General features: G+C 46.7%; 1 protein-coding gene across 2 annotated transcripts; it reads right to left on the bottom strand.

The window, feature by feature from the left end:
• Positions 1-5,063: 5,063 nt before the first annotated feature.
• LOC142836917 (ribonuclease P protein subunit p29-like) lies at positions 5,064-16,228 on the bottom strand. Of its 2 annotated transcripts, XM_075951618.1 has the most exons (7): positions 15,978-16,228; positions 12,614-12,666; positions 11,126-11,346; positions 9,976-10,053; positions 9,764-9,825; positions 7,334-7,435; positions 5,064-5,539 (listed from the first exon to the last, which is right to left on the bottom strand). In XM_075951618.1, the coding sequence occupies exons 1-7, from the start codon at positions 15,982-15,984 to the stop codon at positions 5,403-5,405; spliced, it is 660 nt and encodes a 219-aa protein (XP_075807733.1). In that variant the 5' UTR covers positions 15,985-16,228; the 3' UTR covers positions 5,064-5,402. The 2 variants fall into 2 exon arrangements, with proteins under 2 accessions (XP_075807733.1, XP_075807734.1); XM_075951619.1 differs by lacking the exon at positions 12,614-12,666 and having other exon boundaries at positions 15,978-16,056.
• Positions 16,229-17,815: the final 1,587 nt, after the last annotated feature.

Below are 17,815 nucleotides of genomic sequence, written 5' to 3'. Positions count from 1 at the left end.
CGGGAATTGAACTCATGACCTTTGGAAGAGCAGGCAATGCTCTTAACCACTGAGCCATCTCTCCAGCCCTTCTTTAAAATTTTTTACTGTGAAGGAGCTAAGTACAGAGAGACATTTCATTACATGGGCTGCCAAGCTAAACCAGAATGGATATAAGGGTATTACGATTTCAGAATTTGGGTCTAAGGATATGATGCTTTGGAGAGAGTCTTCTTTTGTTTTCACAGATGATGAAACTCTATGGATTTCTTCTATCCCAGTTTGGTATGATAGACCACGCCCTCCTGAAAGGTTGATGTGAACACCCTCAAAAAATTACTTCACTCAACTGCCAACTGAGATGACCCTGGCACACAGGTTATACCATGAAAGACCTAATTAACGACACCCTCATTCAGCAGGAAGCAGTTTGGAGAGAGAAAACTGCGCCCATGTTCCCAAATATGGTTTATAAATGTTCTTTAACATTAAAAGGGGGATGTGATATAGATATGAATAATTTGCATTGATATGGATTTTGTTTTAGTGATTTAAATTTAAGGTCAATTTTGTTATATGTATATGCATATTTCTGCTATTGATTAAGGTATTGTGATTGTGTAGTTCATTAAAAAATGTAATGTATAATTAAGAAATAGGTTAATGGATAATCATCAGTAATAGTCAAGTCTGTAGTCATGTTAGTTAAGATTTTCTAGATGTGCATAGATATATCTTAGATAGGCATTCTTCATATCTTTCAAAGATTATAGAATATGGCATTTTAAATGTTTTAATAACTTAGGACTTTTCATGACAATGAGACACTCTGCCCCTGGCAGCACCAATCTACTTCAAGAGGAAGATGGGCATTGAAGAGGATCCTTATGGAGTTTGATAGCCATTTGGGCAAGAAACTGCTCTTGCCTGGACATTGCATAAACTGGACACAGAGAACCCGCAGAGAGAGGACTACTGAACTTGCCTAAGGTGAGATGATCTTTCGCGGTTCCTGATTCATGAAAGAGTCTGCAAGACATTCTGCAGGACACAACAGATAGTGACTGAACTGACTTTGAATTATCCTGCTTTATGGAAATGTCTGCTGGATACCATGGGCCTGAAGGCTGAAGATGGATGCCCCAACGGTACAGAGGAACTTTGGGTGACTGTCCAGGCAGCGAGATGTCTCTGTCATTTCTAGAGTTTAAAAGTTGCTTTTTTATTGTTTGCTTATGTAGTATTGTATCTTTCTGGAGTCTTTGATGGAGTTAAGAATAGTTAGTTATAGTTATAGTTTTCCTTAGTTATGATAAAGATTATTGTAACTTTTACTTGATAACTGTTTCGTTATATGTAATTTTGCTATGTTAAAGTTAAAGCCTTCCTCCTCTTTTTTGTTTAAACCGAAAAAGGGGAAATGATGGAGGAAGGTCATTGGCTAATAAAGGAACTGCCTCGGCCCATTTTATTGGTTAGGACATAGGTAGGTAGAGTAAACAGAACAGAATGCCGGGAGGAAGAGGAAGTGAGCTCAGACTTGATAGCTCTCCTCTCAGGGGCAGACGCCTCAGAGAGACGCCATGCCCCACTCCCGGGCAGACACACGCGATGAAGCTCCGACCTAGAATCTTCCCGGTAAGACCGGTGCTCACAGATTATTAGAGATGGGTTGATCGGGATATCTGAATTAGCCAGTAAGGGCTGGAGCTAGAGGGCCAAGCAGTGATTGAATGAATACAGTTTGTGTGTAGTTATTTCGGGGCATAAGCTAGCCGGGCAGGCGGCTGGGGTGTTGGAGACGCAGCCCCGCCGCCCATATTACTACAGAAGGGAATAAATATTACTTAACAAACGAGAGATATCCAAAATGTGCAACAATTGACAGAGACAACTGACTACCTGGGCAATCACCCAAAGTCTCGTTTGCAAGGTTGAGTCAACCAACTTTAGCTAAGGCATAACATAACTGACATACCATTATTAAAGGCAAGGAACTTTCTTAGAATTATCCTACCCTGTCTTGGCAGGATAAGACAATCCTGTTTTATCCATTTAGGGATATTTTGTATCTTTTTTAGAAGTTAAGGTATGGGCTTTTTTTTTAACCCAAAGGCCAGTTCTGCCAAGAACACAAGCTCCCAGTGGAGTGTCTTTGGTGCTCAACGTTCTCTAGGGAGTAGAGTGGCGTTGCCAGGAGTAATTGTGTCTCATTGGCATAGAATTCTAGGTTAGATTAAAGGTCATTTTCTATAGCTCTTTGAAGAGGCTGAAGATTATACTATCTATATTAAATATAATCTCTATGTATCTAAAAGACCTGATTAACCTAAAAATAAATGACAAACATATAATTCTCAATACCTATCTAGCTTGAAGACTAAAAGGATAAACAACTGTGCAATATATGAAGACAATGATCTTCAACTGTAAACAATGTCATTACATATCAAATGTAAACAATGTTATTATATAAATAGTATCAGAGGTAGAAATATACATTGTAATATGGTAGATGTATCAATATAATATAGACAAAGTTATAAGCATACTCTTTTATACAAAAATAGAGGTAGGAACACTCACATTCAATATTCAGTATATCAATATAACGGAAACAGTACCAATACAATTTTCTAAAAACAGTAATTTACTAATACCAATCATCCTATCAAACCAGTTAATCCCCCCCTCTTTTTTTAACCCTACATCCTGACTTCTCTTTCTTACCACTACATAGCTGGGTGCAACCTGAGGCATCACCATTGAGACTAGTGGCCACATGTCCCCTTCCCATTTCTCCTCCCCTAGGGAGACCTTCCCAAGTCTTGCTCTGATTTCCTGGGTTCTTCATGTTTCCGAACCTGGGTGTGATTTAATTCTTCATATTCCACAGCTCCCCTCAGGGGCCAACTCTGCCCATCTCCCATGTTGGACTTTTTGTCCCTGTGATACAATCCCTGACACAAGTGACATGAGGAAGGCATTATTTTGCTACAGCGTCAGCCATTATGGCAGGGAAGGCACAGTGGGACAGGACACGTGACAGAGAAGTGGAGAGCAAGGATGCCTGTGTTGTAGCAAGCTTCCTTCTATTGTATCCAGCTCCTGACCCTAGGGAATGAAACTTCCCATGTATAGGGTGGATCTTCCTTCTCAGTTAATCCTCTCTGGAAGCCTCAGAAACACACCAAGTGCGCTTGTCAAAGCAATTCCCAATCTAGCCATGTAGACATTAACCATCCCCTCCCTCTACACATTTCCCCCCGGACTCTGCTGGCTCCAGTGGAACAAGGAGGGAGGAGTTTGGCTGCGGACAACTCCGGGACTCTGGATACTGTGCGTGCACCTTAAGTCAAAGCCCATGAAATTCAGGAAAATGTGAGCTCGTAGCCTAGCAGTTAGGCTGAGCTGCCTGGTATCCCAAGCATAGCATACAGCAAAGAAACAGCAGAGAAACCCAGGCCATTGCCTGTGAAGGGGTCCAGACTGGACATTGTCACTGTCCTGGGAGGTAAAGCCAACTTTTCTAATTAGGAACATTTCACAGTTGTTACTAACTACCCTCAAATTCCTGTGTTGAAGCTCTAACCTCCAACACGACTGTTTGGAGATAGGATCTTTATGAGGACGAAGGATAAACGGGTCATAGATGAGGTGTTATCTCAACACACCATCGTAAGAGGCACACTAGAGCCCCTTGAGGACAGACCATATGCACAGAGAGGTGGCTGTTGACCAGTCAGGAGGAAGCCTTAGCAGAAACCAATTTAGACAGCAGTCTGAGCCCTTTCTTGAGGTGCCAACTGTTCTTCCCATTGGCTTCTATGGCACCCTGCATGGGGCTCGTTTCTGTACTGCATGGTTTACATTCAACAGAGTTGGTTGTCATGTGACTCTCTACACCCCAAATCTCATTTCTACCACAGTCCTATTCCTTGGAGACAGTCACAAGTGCCAGTACCATACCCCTCTCCATGAAGTTGTGGGGACTTGGATAGTCATGCTGTATGTAATACCAAGTGCAGTTTCCGCAGGACCAGTGTCTGGGAGGATGCTGGGGAGATCAGGGAGACAACAGCAGCACATCCCAGACAAGGCAAAGAGCAGAGACTCTATTTCAGGTGAGCAGTACATTGTCTCCCTTGAGGGAGAATGTCCTTAGCGAGTCAATGGACACTTGAGTTGGGGCCAGCAGTAACATGCTTCACTTGGCAAGTGGCACCAGCAGCTTTTCTGGGAAGCAGCTGTGTTTATGCAACATAGCGCGCCCCTTACATCACAGAGGGTGGGGCTGGACAGGTCTGCTCTGAAGGTGCAGCACCTGCGCACTCTCAGCCAGCTAGAACAGCAGTCACTCTACACAGAAGAGTTCCTCGGTAGAGCGCTGGGTAAATAAGGAACATACACACACTCTTAGCTGTCTCTCTCACCCCCCTGTGGCTGTCCTCCTGGGAAGAACTTGACTCTGGAGCCAGCTCTTCTGGTTCAGATCTTAGCCTTTCTTTACCAGTCCGTAAGACCTCGGACAATGATCATTTTCTGGCTGATGAGTCATGTGTGCCCTGAACCTGGGTGGCAAGGACTGTGATAACACTGGGGTCAGGTGGGACGGGACAGTGTCGTGAGGAATGTCCAGATGATGTTGACAGACCAGGGCCTAGATAATCTCGGGGACTTGGGGGAGCACTTTGGTTTCTGAGAGGGAGGCGGCTTTCTGTTTTTCTGTCATATAAAGATCATCAGGCTCACTCATTTCTCTTCCATCCAGTGCAGTCTGAGTGGGAGGCACCGAGCACTGACCCCCAGCACCACTGCTGACCTGGGGTGAGTGCTGGATGTGCCATCACCTACTATTGCCAGGGCAGTTTCTGAGCCGGCCAGCAGTCACACACCTCTTACAAACAAGGGGCAACTGGCCCCTCTGAACCAGGTGTCAATGACAAGGCCTCCTCAAGGCTACTGGCACAGGGTAGCTGGACCCCAGCCATTTTTAATGCTGGTCTTGACCTGTAGTTCCAATGGCCACGTGCAGAAAGACCTCATCGGGTCTTACACAGTAGAAAGGTTACACATATAGCAGCTAAAATAGAACTAAGATGTCCAAATATATCATTATTAACTGAACTCATTTAGCACAGAATGTTCCAGAAACACAGGAAACTATGAAAGACAGAACCCAATGGCCCCCTTCTTCAAATCACCCAAGGTTAGTCCTCGTGTATTTTCTGCTAGTCTTTCCTCCCTAGAGAGACAAATCTCTACCCCCGACTTCCTCCTTTGTTGTTCAATGTTCTTCAGCCACTCCTTTTCCCCTGGAGACGAGATGGGCCACAGCCAGAAAGTGCTTCATGGAAAAGTGGGTATTTAAGGTGTTTCCAGTTCTCTGTTCCCAGGGGCATCTGTCGCCAGTGGCAAAGAGTTCACAGGTCAATCGTTCCCTTTACTTTGAACTTCTTGGCAGATCTCTCACTTGACGGAAGCTGGAAGTTGCTTCCATAAATGTAGGAAATGAAGCCATCAATTTCTATGGTGAACACACAATTCAGCTTGGGGATAACTGAATGGAAAAGAAGGAAAAAGGATGAGGAACAATACAGACAGTGCGTTCATGTTCATGTAAGCATGATTCACGCACATTTACATTTAAATTGTATTAAAGTAGTCGGAGGCTGCTTGCTCATTTCCCGGCTGCCAAGACCCAAAATAATCACACAGAAACTATATTAATTGCAGCACTGCTTGGCCAATAGCTTAGGCTTCTTACTAAGTAACTCTTACATCTTAAATTAACCCATTTCTATTAATCTATTAATTCTATTATTGCCATGAGGCTCATGATTTACCGGTAAGGTTCTAGCATCTGTCTCCTTCGCCAGCTACATGACATCTCTCTGACTCTGCCTTTTCTCCTCTATCTCTGTTTGGAATTCCTGCCTTGTTCTCTTTTGCTCTGTCATAGGCCCAAGTAGCTTCTTTATTCATTAACCAATCAAAGCAACACATATACAGAATGACTTCCCACACTATTATTAAGGTGATGGCCACACCTTTATTGCCAGCACTTAGGAGACAAAGGCAGGCAGATCTGAGAGTTCAAGGCCAGCCTGGTCTATACAGCAAGCTCCAAGTTAGCCAGGACTGCATATAAGACTGTCTTTAAAAAAGTCTACAGCAATGAGGAGACCCATGCCAGAAGTACCAAAAAAGACCTGGACAATTTGATTCACAGTCTAAATATAACTCACTGCCTAGTTTCCAGGTTCGGAGGTGATTAACTTAATTCCCAGAACTGAAAGCTCCCATACCACCAAACCCAGTTTCCCATACAGTCTTGAAGTGGTTCTTAGATTTGTGCATAGTGGGGAAACTTCTACATTACTTCCTTAGACTTATAAAATAAGCAGAAGAACATACAGAAAAATGGAAAAACAATGAAGCGGGGCTGTGGAGGTAGCTCAGGTGTAGAGCCCAGGATTAGCTGACAGAGGTCTTGGTCTTGATTTCTAATATCAACAGAAATGAGTACAAATCCCTCAACTGTTGTTTGAACTTTGGATTTGTGGGCAAGGCCAGGTACTGGGGTATTGGAAGATTCAAAAGTACCTGCTGGAGTGGCAATAACCATGCTATGATGTGGGATTTCCCCCTGTATGCTATGATTTCCATTAATGAATAGAAAAACTGCTTTGGACCTATAGCAGGGCAGAGCTTAGCTAGGTGGGGAAAACTAAACTAAATGCTGGGAGAAAGAAGGGATGAGTCAGAGAGAAGCCATGGAGCCTCCACCAGAGACAAACTCTGGGAACTTTACCTAGTAAGCCACAGCCTTGTGGCAATATACAGATTAAGAGAAATGGGTTAAATTAATATGTAAGAATGAGCTAGTGGGTCAAACAGTGATTTAAATAATATAGTTTCCGTGTGATTATTTCAGGGCTAAGTGGCCTGGGATGAACAAGTGCCTCTCTCCTCCCAACAATGCTAAAACTCAAAGAGTGTCTCCAGCAAGGGCACAGTTTTCAGAACTCCAGTGGCAGGCTGTTTTGGTTCCTTCTGCCTTTTAGTTATTCATTTGAGAGGTGGTGACCTTAGCAAATAGAAACCTCAAACAGATGAGTGCCAAAGACCCAGATAAGCAGTTCTTCTGTCCTGTTTATGAACAGGCTACTGACTGTTCATGATGTCTCTTGGTAGCCATAGGGGCAGGGGCCTCTCTCTGCAGTTCATAACATAGCAAGCACCTGCAGACTGACTCCATAGTCAAGTAGAACCTGAAAGCCTCAAGGAAAGGATAAGGCGCTCTCTCCCTCTCTCTCTCTCTCTCTCTCTACCCTAGGGACACAGCACACACCTTTCAGTCGGTCTTCTTTGGTGATGATCTTGAAGACATGCTTGGTCTCCTGCAGGAGGATTCCTGTGACCCCCACATAGGAGGGGCACTTGGATTTTGTCACTGCAAAGGAGAAAAGCAGATGAGGGTAAGGCCTGGGTAATGCCAGCAGTCACAGCTTGGCCTCAGGGACTAGGATCCTGGCCCTTCTAAGCTGAGGAAGAGAAGGCCCAGAGGATAGTGGCTCTGTAGCTGGGCAATGACCAAGCCAGCAAGAGCCCAGGATTCCCAACTCTTTGTCCTGGGCTTTGCAATCTCTGGGCTGTTCTCAGGTATCCTTTGGGTTTTATGCAGGGTTCTGGAGCCAAGAGGCCATACACAGAAAGAACTAAGTCCAGTCATGTTGCTTTGATGGAGCAAGTGCCATGGGCAGGACATCCATCATTCACTTTTGACTCTCCTGAACATTTCCTTGAATGTAGTCCTCCTGTAGAGCTGCCCAGAAGTGACAGGTGAGTCACCTCACGGGCAGGGCCCTGCCTCCTCCATGTAATCAGCACGTGGAGCTAACTATGTGCTTAGTGTGGCAGGTCAGTGCTGGGACAGGACACTGAACATGATGGCCTGTATCCTGCTCCTGTGAGCTGAAGCTCTCATGGGGGACAGTGATAGACAGCACGGGCTATTCTATTTCTTGATACGGATAATGGCTATGAGGAAAATAAGAGCAGCACAATGAGAGTGGAGGGGAAGCCTTAGTGGTGGTGGACTCTCAGGAAGTGATAGCAGGAGAGTGGAGGGGAAGCCTTAGTGGTGGTGGACTCTCAGGAAGTGATAGCAGGAGAGTGGAGGGGAAGCCTTAGTGGTGGTGGACTCTCAGGAAGTGACAGCAGGAGAGTGGAGGGGAAGCCTTAGTGGTGGTGGACTCTCAGGAAGTGAAAGCAGGAGAGTGGAGGGGAAGCCTTAGTGGTGGTGGACTCTCGGGAAGTGACAGCAGGAGAGTGGAGGGGAAGCCTTAGTGGGGTGGACTTTCAGGAAGTGACAGCAGGTGAGTGGAGGGGAAGCCTTAGTGGTGGTGGATTCTCAGGAAGTGACAGCAGGAGAGTGGAGGGGAAGCCTTAGTGGTGGTGGACTCTCGGGAAGTGACAGCAGGAGAGTGGAGGGGAAGCCTTAGTGGGGTGGACTCTCAGGAAGTGACAGCAGGAGAGTGGAGGGGAAGCCTTAGTGGTGGTGGATTCTCAGGAAGTGACAGCAGGAGAGTGGAGGGGAAGCCTTAGTGGTGGTGGATTCTCAGGAAGTGACAGCAGGAGAGTGGAGGGGAAGCCTTAGTGGTGGTGGATTCTCAGGAAGTGACAGCAGGAGAGTGGAGGGGAAGCCTTAGTGGGGTGGACTCTCAGGAAGTGACAGCAGGAGAGTGGAGGGGAAGCCTTAGTGGTGGTGGACTCTCGGGAAGTGACAGCAGGAGAGTGGAGGGGAAGCCTTAGTGGGGTGGACTCTCAGGAAGTGACAGCAGGAGAGTGGAGGGGAAGCCTTAGTGGGGTGGACTCTCAGGAAGTGACAGCAGGAGAGTGGAGGGGAAGCCTTAGTGGTGGTGGACTCTCGGGAAGTGACAGCAGGAGAGTGGAGGGGAAGCCTTAGTGGTGGTGGACTCTCAGGAAGTGACATCAGGAGTCAATGTATGAACCTTCAGAGCCCCTTCGTGGAGAGAAGGACCCAAGCAAAGGTACCAGGTGTGCAAGTCACACAGAGGGTAGCCAAAGGTCACTGTAGATTTTTACTCTGACTGGATGGGAAGCTGCTGGAGGCTTAGGACAGGCAAACGGCAGTCAGGAGTCTGATGTCCGATGACAGCCTTCATTCTGTGTATTTCATCTGGTGTGTATGTGGGAATAAAACAGTGTGTGAGCCGGGGGAAGGTGAGAGAAGCTTCCACAGCAGCTTGAGGGAGTTAGAGGCAGGTCAGATTCAGGAACTAGGTGTGTTAACCGACTTGAGGTGCAGGATTAGGAAAGAGGTAATGTGTATGTACTTCTAGGTCTCTAGCCTGAACAAACTGATATGGAGATGTGTCATAATCAGAGAGCTGACCTCAGGGGAGACCAAGGGCTCTGTGTGAGGTACTTTGAGGTCCCTCCTGGCTGTCCAAGTAGCTGTTGGGTGCCATGGGGTGAATGAGTCTGGCAATCATGGGAAAAGTCTGCACTGGTGTTGGCACCCTGGAAACCCCCAGAGTCTGCACTAGAGGTGAGGTGATAACCGTATGAGCTGACGGCATGCAGACACCACTTAGTGTGTGCTTAACAAGTCCCAGCACGGGTCAGGTCACAACCACCTGAGATCCTCACTGCTTGTAACTTAGAGAAACCTCAGGACGCCAAGTGACAGATGCCAGGCTGAGTACTGCCACTGAGTAGCAGTCTCCAGATGACCACATGCTCTCACAGAAATTACCTGAAATAATAGCACCGTGAAGATCCGCCTTCAGGAGCTTCGCTTGAATCATCTGCGGCTGCCTAGGAGGTCAAGAGAGCCCACAAAGAAAAGCTGGTAACAAAGCAAACAGGATCACAAACGGCACAGCCAGCTGGTTTCCCAGACTGCGTCTCTAGCGCACGCAAGACTTGGGATCTAATCCCATGGCAGGCTTCAAAAATAAAACTCACGTGTCTGGCTTGAGCCCGTTGCACAGGTCACGGATGTACTGCTTCCAGAGTTCATGCAGAGGGAGGAAGAGACTGTATCTGTCAGAGTCAGAAACACGAGCTTGGGATTTCCAGTGTTTGGCAAACCCGACCTGGGGTCAAGGCCGAGAGTAAGCACGAGGGAATACCAGAGACTGCGTGGAAGCCGTAGGAGCCCTGACGACAATGTGACCAAGGCCAAGTACATTCCCCTCCTTGAACCTCAATTTCTTCCCTGGCAGAACCTTTTCAGGGCTAAATTTCTGCTTTTGAGAAGGGAAGAGGGGCCCTTTGTCTTGATGCCCTTCCTCCTGGCCAGTTGTAGGCATGATGGAGGAGCCCCTGGCTCAGAGCAGGAGAACATCTGAAGGTGGTGATGTAGCCTCAGCCATAACAACCCAGGTGCAGGTTTCCAGGCAGGCCCTTGTGTAAGGTGGCAGGATCATCTGGAAGGGAGGGTAAAGGACCAAGAGCTTTTCTCTGGGGTTGTTATCCTTTGTCTTGGTGCCCATTCATACCAACCCAGGATCAGAGTCAGGAACACCAGGCTCGAATCTGAAACAGGCTCTTCCTGCAAGGACTCCAGGGAGGCAGCCTCAGTGCAAAGCGACACTCTCTTGCCTTCTGGGACAAGAAAGGCTGCGTGGCTATGGAGTGTTATACAAAGCCTAAACATAGTGGCTGTAAACACAAACTCAGAACCATCTCGAGGGAGACATCCTTCCACAAAACAGTGACACATTCCTTTCAGAAACTTCTGAAATGCCAAGGCAGGACCTTTCCCTGGCAGCAACCTGAGTGGGTGATTCTGCTAGTGATGTTAAAGGGTATAGGAAAGCACATAGTAAAGAATATCAGCCTGTTGCTATGGGCAATGAAGACACTTAGTGAGGCTAGGAGGGAAGTTAAATGATGAAAAGTCCTCAGTCTGACCAATGCCTGCCTTTTAGAGGCCAAGCCATGACATAAGAAAATTGGTAGCGGGACGCTGCCCCCTTGTGGCAGATGGTGGAGAAGCCCCTGAGACTAAAGAGGAAGAGCTGTCCAGGGAATCCCTGGAACCCCCAGTCCAGAGCCCTACCAGGAAGACTAGGCAGTGGTGAGTGGCAAGGCCATGGGAAGACTGGCATACCTCTGTTGCTCCGGGATAATGTCAAAGAGCCTCATGTCTCTCCTCTGTTTGGAAGAGAGGCCTTTGGATTTCTTCTTCTGCTTTGGCTTTTGGCGAGTGAAGTATTCCAAGACCACAGCCTTGCGCTGCAGATGGCTCTCACAGTCTTGCTGGCTCAAGTGCGGCATTGTGCGCTTCAGGAAGGCCCTCACAAAGGCCTCAGCCCGCTGGGTTCCCAGCTCCTGCTCAGAGACAGGGTGGTGTGGTTCACTGTTCTGCTCTCAGACACTAGGGCACTCATCCCATTCCTTAGAGCCACCATCTCTGCTGAGCTAGGCTCACACATCTCCTGTCTGCCAAGTGTTTCCTACACACAACTACCAAGATGTAAAAGTCACACTCATGTGCTAACTGTGACACCGCCCCACACTGCAGCCAGGCCAAGCGCTGACCAGTCCTGCTTCCTTGAGGTTACTCTACTGAGCATAGGACATATACAGAGTTACATGGACTCCTGGGGAAGGTTGAAAGACTGTTTCACAGCTGCATCAGTCCTGAAGCACAATAGTTTCCCACCTCTCAGACTGGACAGCAACAGTCTACTCTACACTGGCCGGCAGGTACCTCGCTCGGCCTTCATCTGCTGCAGCTCTGGGCAGTGCTCTTTCCTGAGCACCTACCTCTTGGCCGGGCCATTTGCTGGGTTCTTTTTGCATCACCAGACAGTAAAAACAAGTCTGAGGCTAACTGCCAGCTTTAGGTTAACATATCAATAGTAAATGATACCCTCTTTGTGCTAATGCAGGAGGTGAAAAGACAGAATACATAATCTTTGAGGTAGTGAGGTCAGGGATGGCTAAACAATTCATCATCAATAGCAGGACAATTTGGTTCTTTTAAATACATATGTGGCCTTTCATGGGGAAATACAATTAAAGGTTAACTGGCCTTTTAACATCTTGATTTAAAGGATAGTCTCTCTCTCTCTCTCTCTCTCTCTCTCTCTCTCTCTCTCTCTGTCTCTCTCTCTCTCTGGGACAAGATATCTCTGTGTAGCTCTGGTTGTCCTTGAACTCAGAGAGCTGCCTGCCTCTGCCTCCAAGTGCTGGGATTAAAGGCGTGCCCCACACAACCTGGCAGGATATGAGCCACAGGTGAAGCTTCTGCCCAATTGACAAAGCCTGTGAAGCATCCAGATAGACTCTGTAACATCCACTTATGGAATGGGCTGAGCACTGAACGGGGCACAGAAGCAAGATCAAGACAGGTTTCTGGTAAGCACAGGCTGTCTGTCTTTCCCTAAAGAGTGGGAGATGACATGAAATTAAGAGCTGACTCTGGTACCCTGAGAAAGGAGCCTAGAACATGAAGACACCAACCAAAAAGACCTTGATTTGGCCTGTGCAGATGAGTAATCCATGGGAAAGAAGAGCTAGGTGAGTCTAAGAAGACACTGAGCCTGCTCTGCTGTCAGGTCTGCTGCTCCCAGCCTCCTCTGAACGACTGTACCTGCACATCGTGCTCTCTGGCTTCTTTGTGAGGAAATGCACGGTAAATCACAGCTGGGGGACAAACACAAAAATAGACGATTACTTCTGTTAGGAATGAGTATAATACCCAAGGCTTTTCTAACTATGACAATAGCTACACTTATTTAGAGAAGGAATACTGAGTTAGTATGAAAAGGCAAAGCTTTCTTGGATGATCCTCCTGTTTTATTCTGCAGTGTTGGGGGGTTAAACTCAGTGGCGTTTTATGCATGCCAGGCAAGTGCTTCACCTTGGATCCATGTCCTGATCCTACTGAACGCTGCTTAGTTACATATTACTTAAAGACAAGGCCTCACTTTGTATCCTATGCTGACTTAGAAATTGCTATGGAGCCCACAGTGGCCTTAAACCCCCAACACTCCTGTCTCAGGCTCCCAATGCTAGTTGCTAAGATTATAGACATGTACCACCTCAACTGTCTTACACACTTCTTCCTCTTTCCTCTGGCCAGATTTGTCCTATAAATTCCCAGGATGAGGTTTAAAAAGAACACTTCTCAAAGCTTAACGTGTTTTAGAATCACTGGTATCTTATTAAAGCATGGGTTTAGTTCCTACTCCAGATTCTGCCTGTCTAAAAGAAGTCCTCACTGGAGCACTCTAGAGTTGTTCTCACTTAAAATACAGGTTATAGTTACACGAGGGCAGTGCTCACTAAGTAGTGAAGACTCTAAAGATGAGGTGACATTGATGGCTAGGGCATGTGTTTGGTTGAAACACTACATTTTGCTGACTACAAGAAGTTCGAAACAGATTTTTCACAGTTCAGAATCCTGACAAGATAAAATACAACAGTCTTTCTTCAAATTCTAAATATGTCCAGCATGATGCTGAAGTCCCTTTAACCATCCATGCTCCTGTTTCTTATTTGTTTGGAGGAAACCATCATGGTGGCACTGGGGGACAGAGTAGAGGAGTAAATGGGATAAGAAAGAGCAAATGACCAGAAAATGTAGCTCACACGACCCCCTATACATTTATCTCTAAGGTGAGTATAGTGACACACATGGTTAATCCTGTCACTTCAGAGGGAGAGGCCAGCCTAGTTTACACTGTGAGTTCCACTACATAGCTGGTCTTATCCCAACAGCAACAACACAAACAAAGAAACAAAAACCCATCTCTGTTCTCTTGGGCTTCCCTGAGTATGTGTTTGACCAAGTAAACAAACCAAGTAAACAAAACCAGTTTTACAGGTAGAATCTGAGCCGGCAGTGGTGGTGCACACCTTTAATCCCAGCACTCAGGAGGCAGAGGCAGGCGGATCTCTGTGAGTTTGAAGCCAGCCTGGTCTATAAGAGCTAGTTCCAGGACAGGCTCCAAAGCTACAGAGAAACTCTGTCTCGAAAAACAAAACAAAACAAAAAACAACAACAAAAAACAATCTGGTTCTCCCTTGAACTGCAGATTGAGTTTGTTTACTGAGAAAAGTGTGCAGGGCCTGGGACCCTAGGAATAACTTTGTTTTACCTACCCCAGATGCCTATCATCAGAATTGGAAGTCTTTCTGCATCAGTACACATGTAACAGCTCTGGTATACTCATTGCTTGTCAAGTAGTTGATTTAAAAGGACAAAAATACACTCAGAAGTGTGTGTACCCATTTACTTTCGTTTCATTAATTCTTCTAAGCAATTTTAGTTATTCCTATGTGAAAGACCTCCGGAGTGGGGAGACTCTCACTCAAGTCTCGGAATAACATGACCCCCCTCCCGCCCCAGGAACTCATGAGAGAACGTACTTGCTGCAATCACACGAGGTTTATTGACAGGCCAGCAACCAGTGCACTGGGGCCGAAACTCATTTCTCATGCAGGGGTAGAAAATCTGACCCCGAGTAGCTGGGAGAAGGGGTATTTAAGGGAAGAAAACCACAACCCAGTAATCCAAAGGGGGTAGTGAGGGCGTCATTGGAAAATTCTGAAAATACCAGTGATCACTGAAAAATTCCGAAAATACCAGTGATAATCACAAGGGGCTAACTCCCTGTTTCTCAAGATTATTATCTAACTTTATCTTCAGATAGTTCCTGAAACAGAGTCACTGAACTGGCTAACCTAGATTTTTGGCTCTATTTTTCCTGCTAGAGGGGTCTAGATTTATCCGGGTCTTTCATATGCACATATTTTTAAAAATTATCTTTTTAAAAAACCCCATCTCTTCATATTTTATATATCAATCCCAGCTCCTATTCCCTCCCCTCCTCCCATTCCCTTCACCTTCTCCCCCACCCTATGGCCATCCACTCCTCAGAGAGGGGGAAGACTTCCCACGTGAAGTCCACCAAAGTCTAGCAAGACCAAGGCTCTCCCCACTACATCTAGACTGATCAAGGTATCCCTCCAAAGAAAATGGGTTCCAAGAAGCCAGAACAAGCAGTAGGGATAAATCCTGGTCTCACTGTTAGTGGCCCCAGTCTACCCCAGTCATACAACGGTCACTATAAACTAGAGGGCTTAGTTTGGTCCTATGCTGGTTCCCTCTCTGTCAGGCTGGAGTTGGTAAGCTCCCATTAGCTCAGGTAAGCTGTTTCAGTGGGTATCCTCACCATGGTCTTGACCCCTTTGCTCATATTATCACTTTCCCTCTCTTCGACTGGACATTGGGAGCTCAGCCCCGTGCTTCACTGTGGATCTCTGCATCTGCTTCCATCAGTTTCTGGATGAAGGTTCTATGATGACATTTAAGATAGTCATCAATCTGACTACAGGTAAGGCCAGTTCAGGCATCCTCTCCACTATTGCTTAGGGTCTTAGCTGGGGTCATCCTTGTGGATTCCTGGGAACTTCTCTACGCACATAATACTGAAGTAGAGATATGCCAGGGCACGCGATCTCTGAGAACAGGACATGGCAGGAGTGTGAATCATCTTGATCGTATCCACTCTCCCCTCTAATAGTGCTCCAGTGCTTGCTTCCCCTTCCTGACACATCTGTGTTCTGATCATATACCACCGCCTTAGGTTTGAGATACTGCGTCTAGGAAGCTTTTTACAGGATGAAGCGTGAAAAGCCAGGCTGTAGAGGGGAGCAGGCACTTGGCCACAGTTATCAGGGCAGGTAGTGCCCAGTTCTGGCCAAGGCCTTGGATCAACCTCTTCTAGTTTCCTTGGGTGAACACACACTCGATCGTGACATCTATTCCTAGCTTAGAGACAGAGTCGGGCCGATTCACACTCTGGGCCTCGATTTCTTTTGTGTGCTGAGTCAATTCCCTGGATATTGTCCTGGGACTCTTTGCGACAGGTATCCCTGATTCATCTTCCAGTCCCGACCCTCTCTATACTGTGATCCGTGCCCAATTTCGTGTCTCCCATCCCGCTTACCCTTCATCTTCGGAACACTTCCGGAGCGCTCTGATGTCGTCTCCTTCGGGCCTCTTCTTTCTCTTTCTTCGTTTTGTTCTGCAGCTTTCAGTCACCAGGACTCTTTCTTGTCTAAATTTCCGCTAGAACAATTTGTTGTGCCCAAGAAACAACGTAGGCACAGTACACAAACAGACTTGCTCCAGCGGGCAACAATGGACTGCGACCAGATTTCGGAGATGGCGCCTTGCGTGACGTCATCAACGCGCGTCGTCGTCTGGCGGTACCTGCGCCTTAGGTTTAGCTCCGCGGCCAAGGGAGGGGCGAGCTAACAGCCCCTTCTATGCCAGGTGGAGTCTGTTCTTTATGTCATCTTTCGTTTGAGTCTCTCACGAGTTGAAAGAGTCGGGTCACGGGTCAGAATTAGTGAAATATAGCGAGGAAAGCTGTCATGGAGGAGACGCAAGGGAGATTGGGGACAGGGAGGGCGGAAATGGGTCTGAAATAGTGGAGGTAATGGCTGTAGTGAGGTCTTAGGATTCCTTCAGCGTGTTTGAGACAGGGTTTCTCTGTGTAACAGCCTGGGCCCCCCTCGAACTCACCGTAGACCTGGTGCCCTAAGACTTAGACATCTGCCTGCCTCTGCCCCGAGTGCTGGGATTAAAAGCCTGAACCACCACTGCCCCGATCGTCTGTCTTTCTCAATCTGTTTCTGTCTCTGTCTCTCTCTGTCTGTCTGTCTCTCCTCTCTCCCCTCTCTATTATGGCTTGAACCACCACCAACCTGTTTGTTTGTTTGTTTAGCAAGGGACTCCTATGACGCTGGCTGGTCTAGAATTCCCTCACAAGATACTATTATCTTGTAACGGTGTCCGGGAATTTCCTTCTGTCTCAGCTATTATGTACTAAGTTTTATGATTCTGTTTAAGGGTTTTTCTATTAACTCAGCTTTATCTGCCTTTGCCCTCAGAACGCGTGCTTTTTATTTATTTGTTTGTTTGTTTATTTATTTATTAAAGATTTCTGTCTCTTCCCCGCCGCAACCTCCCATTTCCCTCCCCCTCCCCCAATCAGGTCCCCCTTCCTCATCAGCCCAAAGAGCAATCAGGGTTCCCTGCCCTGTGGGAAGTCCAAGGACCACCTACCTCCTTCCAGGTCTAGTTAGGTGAGCATCCAAACTGCCTAGGCTACCACAAAGCCAGTACGTGCAATAGGATCAAAAACCCATTGCCATTGTTCTTGAGATCTCAGTAGTCCTCATTGTCCGCTATGTTCAGCGAGTCCGGTTTTATCCCATGCTTTTTCAGACCCAGGCCAGCTGGCCTTGGTGAGTTCCCAGTAGAACATCCCCATTCTCTCAGTGTGTGGGTGCACCCCTCGCGATCCTGAGTTCCTTGCTCATGCTCTCTCTCCTTCTGCTCCTGATTTGGACCTTGAGATTTCTGTCCTGTGCTCCAATGTGGGTCTCTATCTCTGTCTCCTTTCATCGCCTGCTGAAGGTTAATATTCAGGAGGATGTCTATATGTTTGTCTTTGGATTCACCTTCTTATTTAGCTTCTCTAGGATCACTAATTATAGGCTCAATGTCCTTTATTTATGGCTAGAAACCAAATATGTGTGAGTACATCCCACGTTCCTCTTTTTGGGTCTGGGTTACCTCACTCAGGATAGTGTTTTCTATTTCCATCCATTTGCATGCAAAATTCAAGAAGTCCTTGTTTTTTACTGCTGAGTAGTACTCTAATATGTATATATCCCATACTTTCTTCATCCATTCTTCCATTGAAGGGCATCTAGGTTGTTTCCAGGTTCTGGCTATTACAAACAATGCTGCTATGAACATATTTGAGCATATACT

This window comes from Microtus pennsylvanicus, chromosome 17, assembly GCF_037038515.1.
Source record: "Microtus pennsylvanicus isolate mMicPen1 chromosome 17, mMicPen1.hap1, whole genome shotgun sequence".
In the NCBI taxonomy this organism is placed as follows: domain Eukaryota; kingdom Metazoa; phylum Chordata; class Mammalia; order Rodentia; family Cricetidae; genus Microtus; species Microtus pennsylvanicus.
Note: the sequence above shows the minus strand (reverse complement) of the source record. Positions and strands in the feature narration are given on the sequence as shown.

Excerpts from the sequence above, each read along its gene's own strand:
- LOC142836917 (XM_075951618.1), bottom strand. Across the intron at positions 9,826-9,975 it reads AACGGGCTCAAGCCAGACAC|GCAGCCGCAGATGATTCAAG; the intron begins GTGAGTTTTATT and ends TTGACCTCCTAG. Across the intron at positions 5,540-7,333 it reads CAAAGAAGACCGACTGAAAG|TTATCCCCAAGCTGAATTGT; the intron begins GTGTGTGCTGTG and ends TTTTCCATTCAG.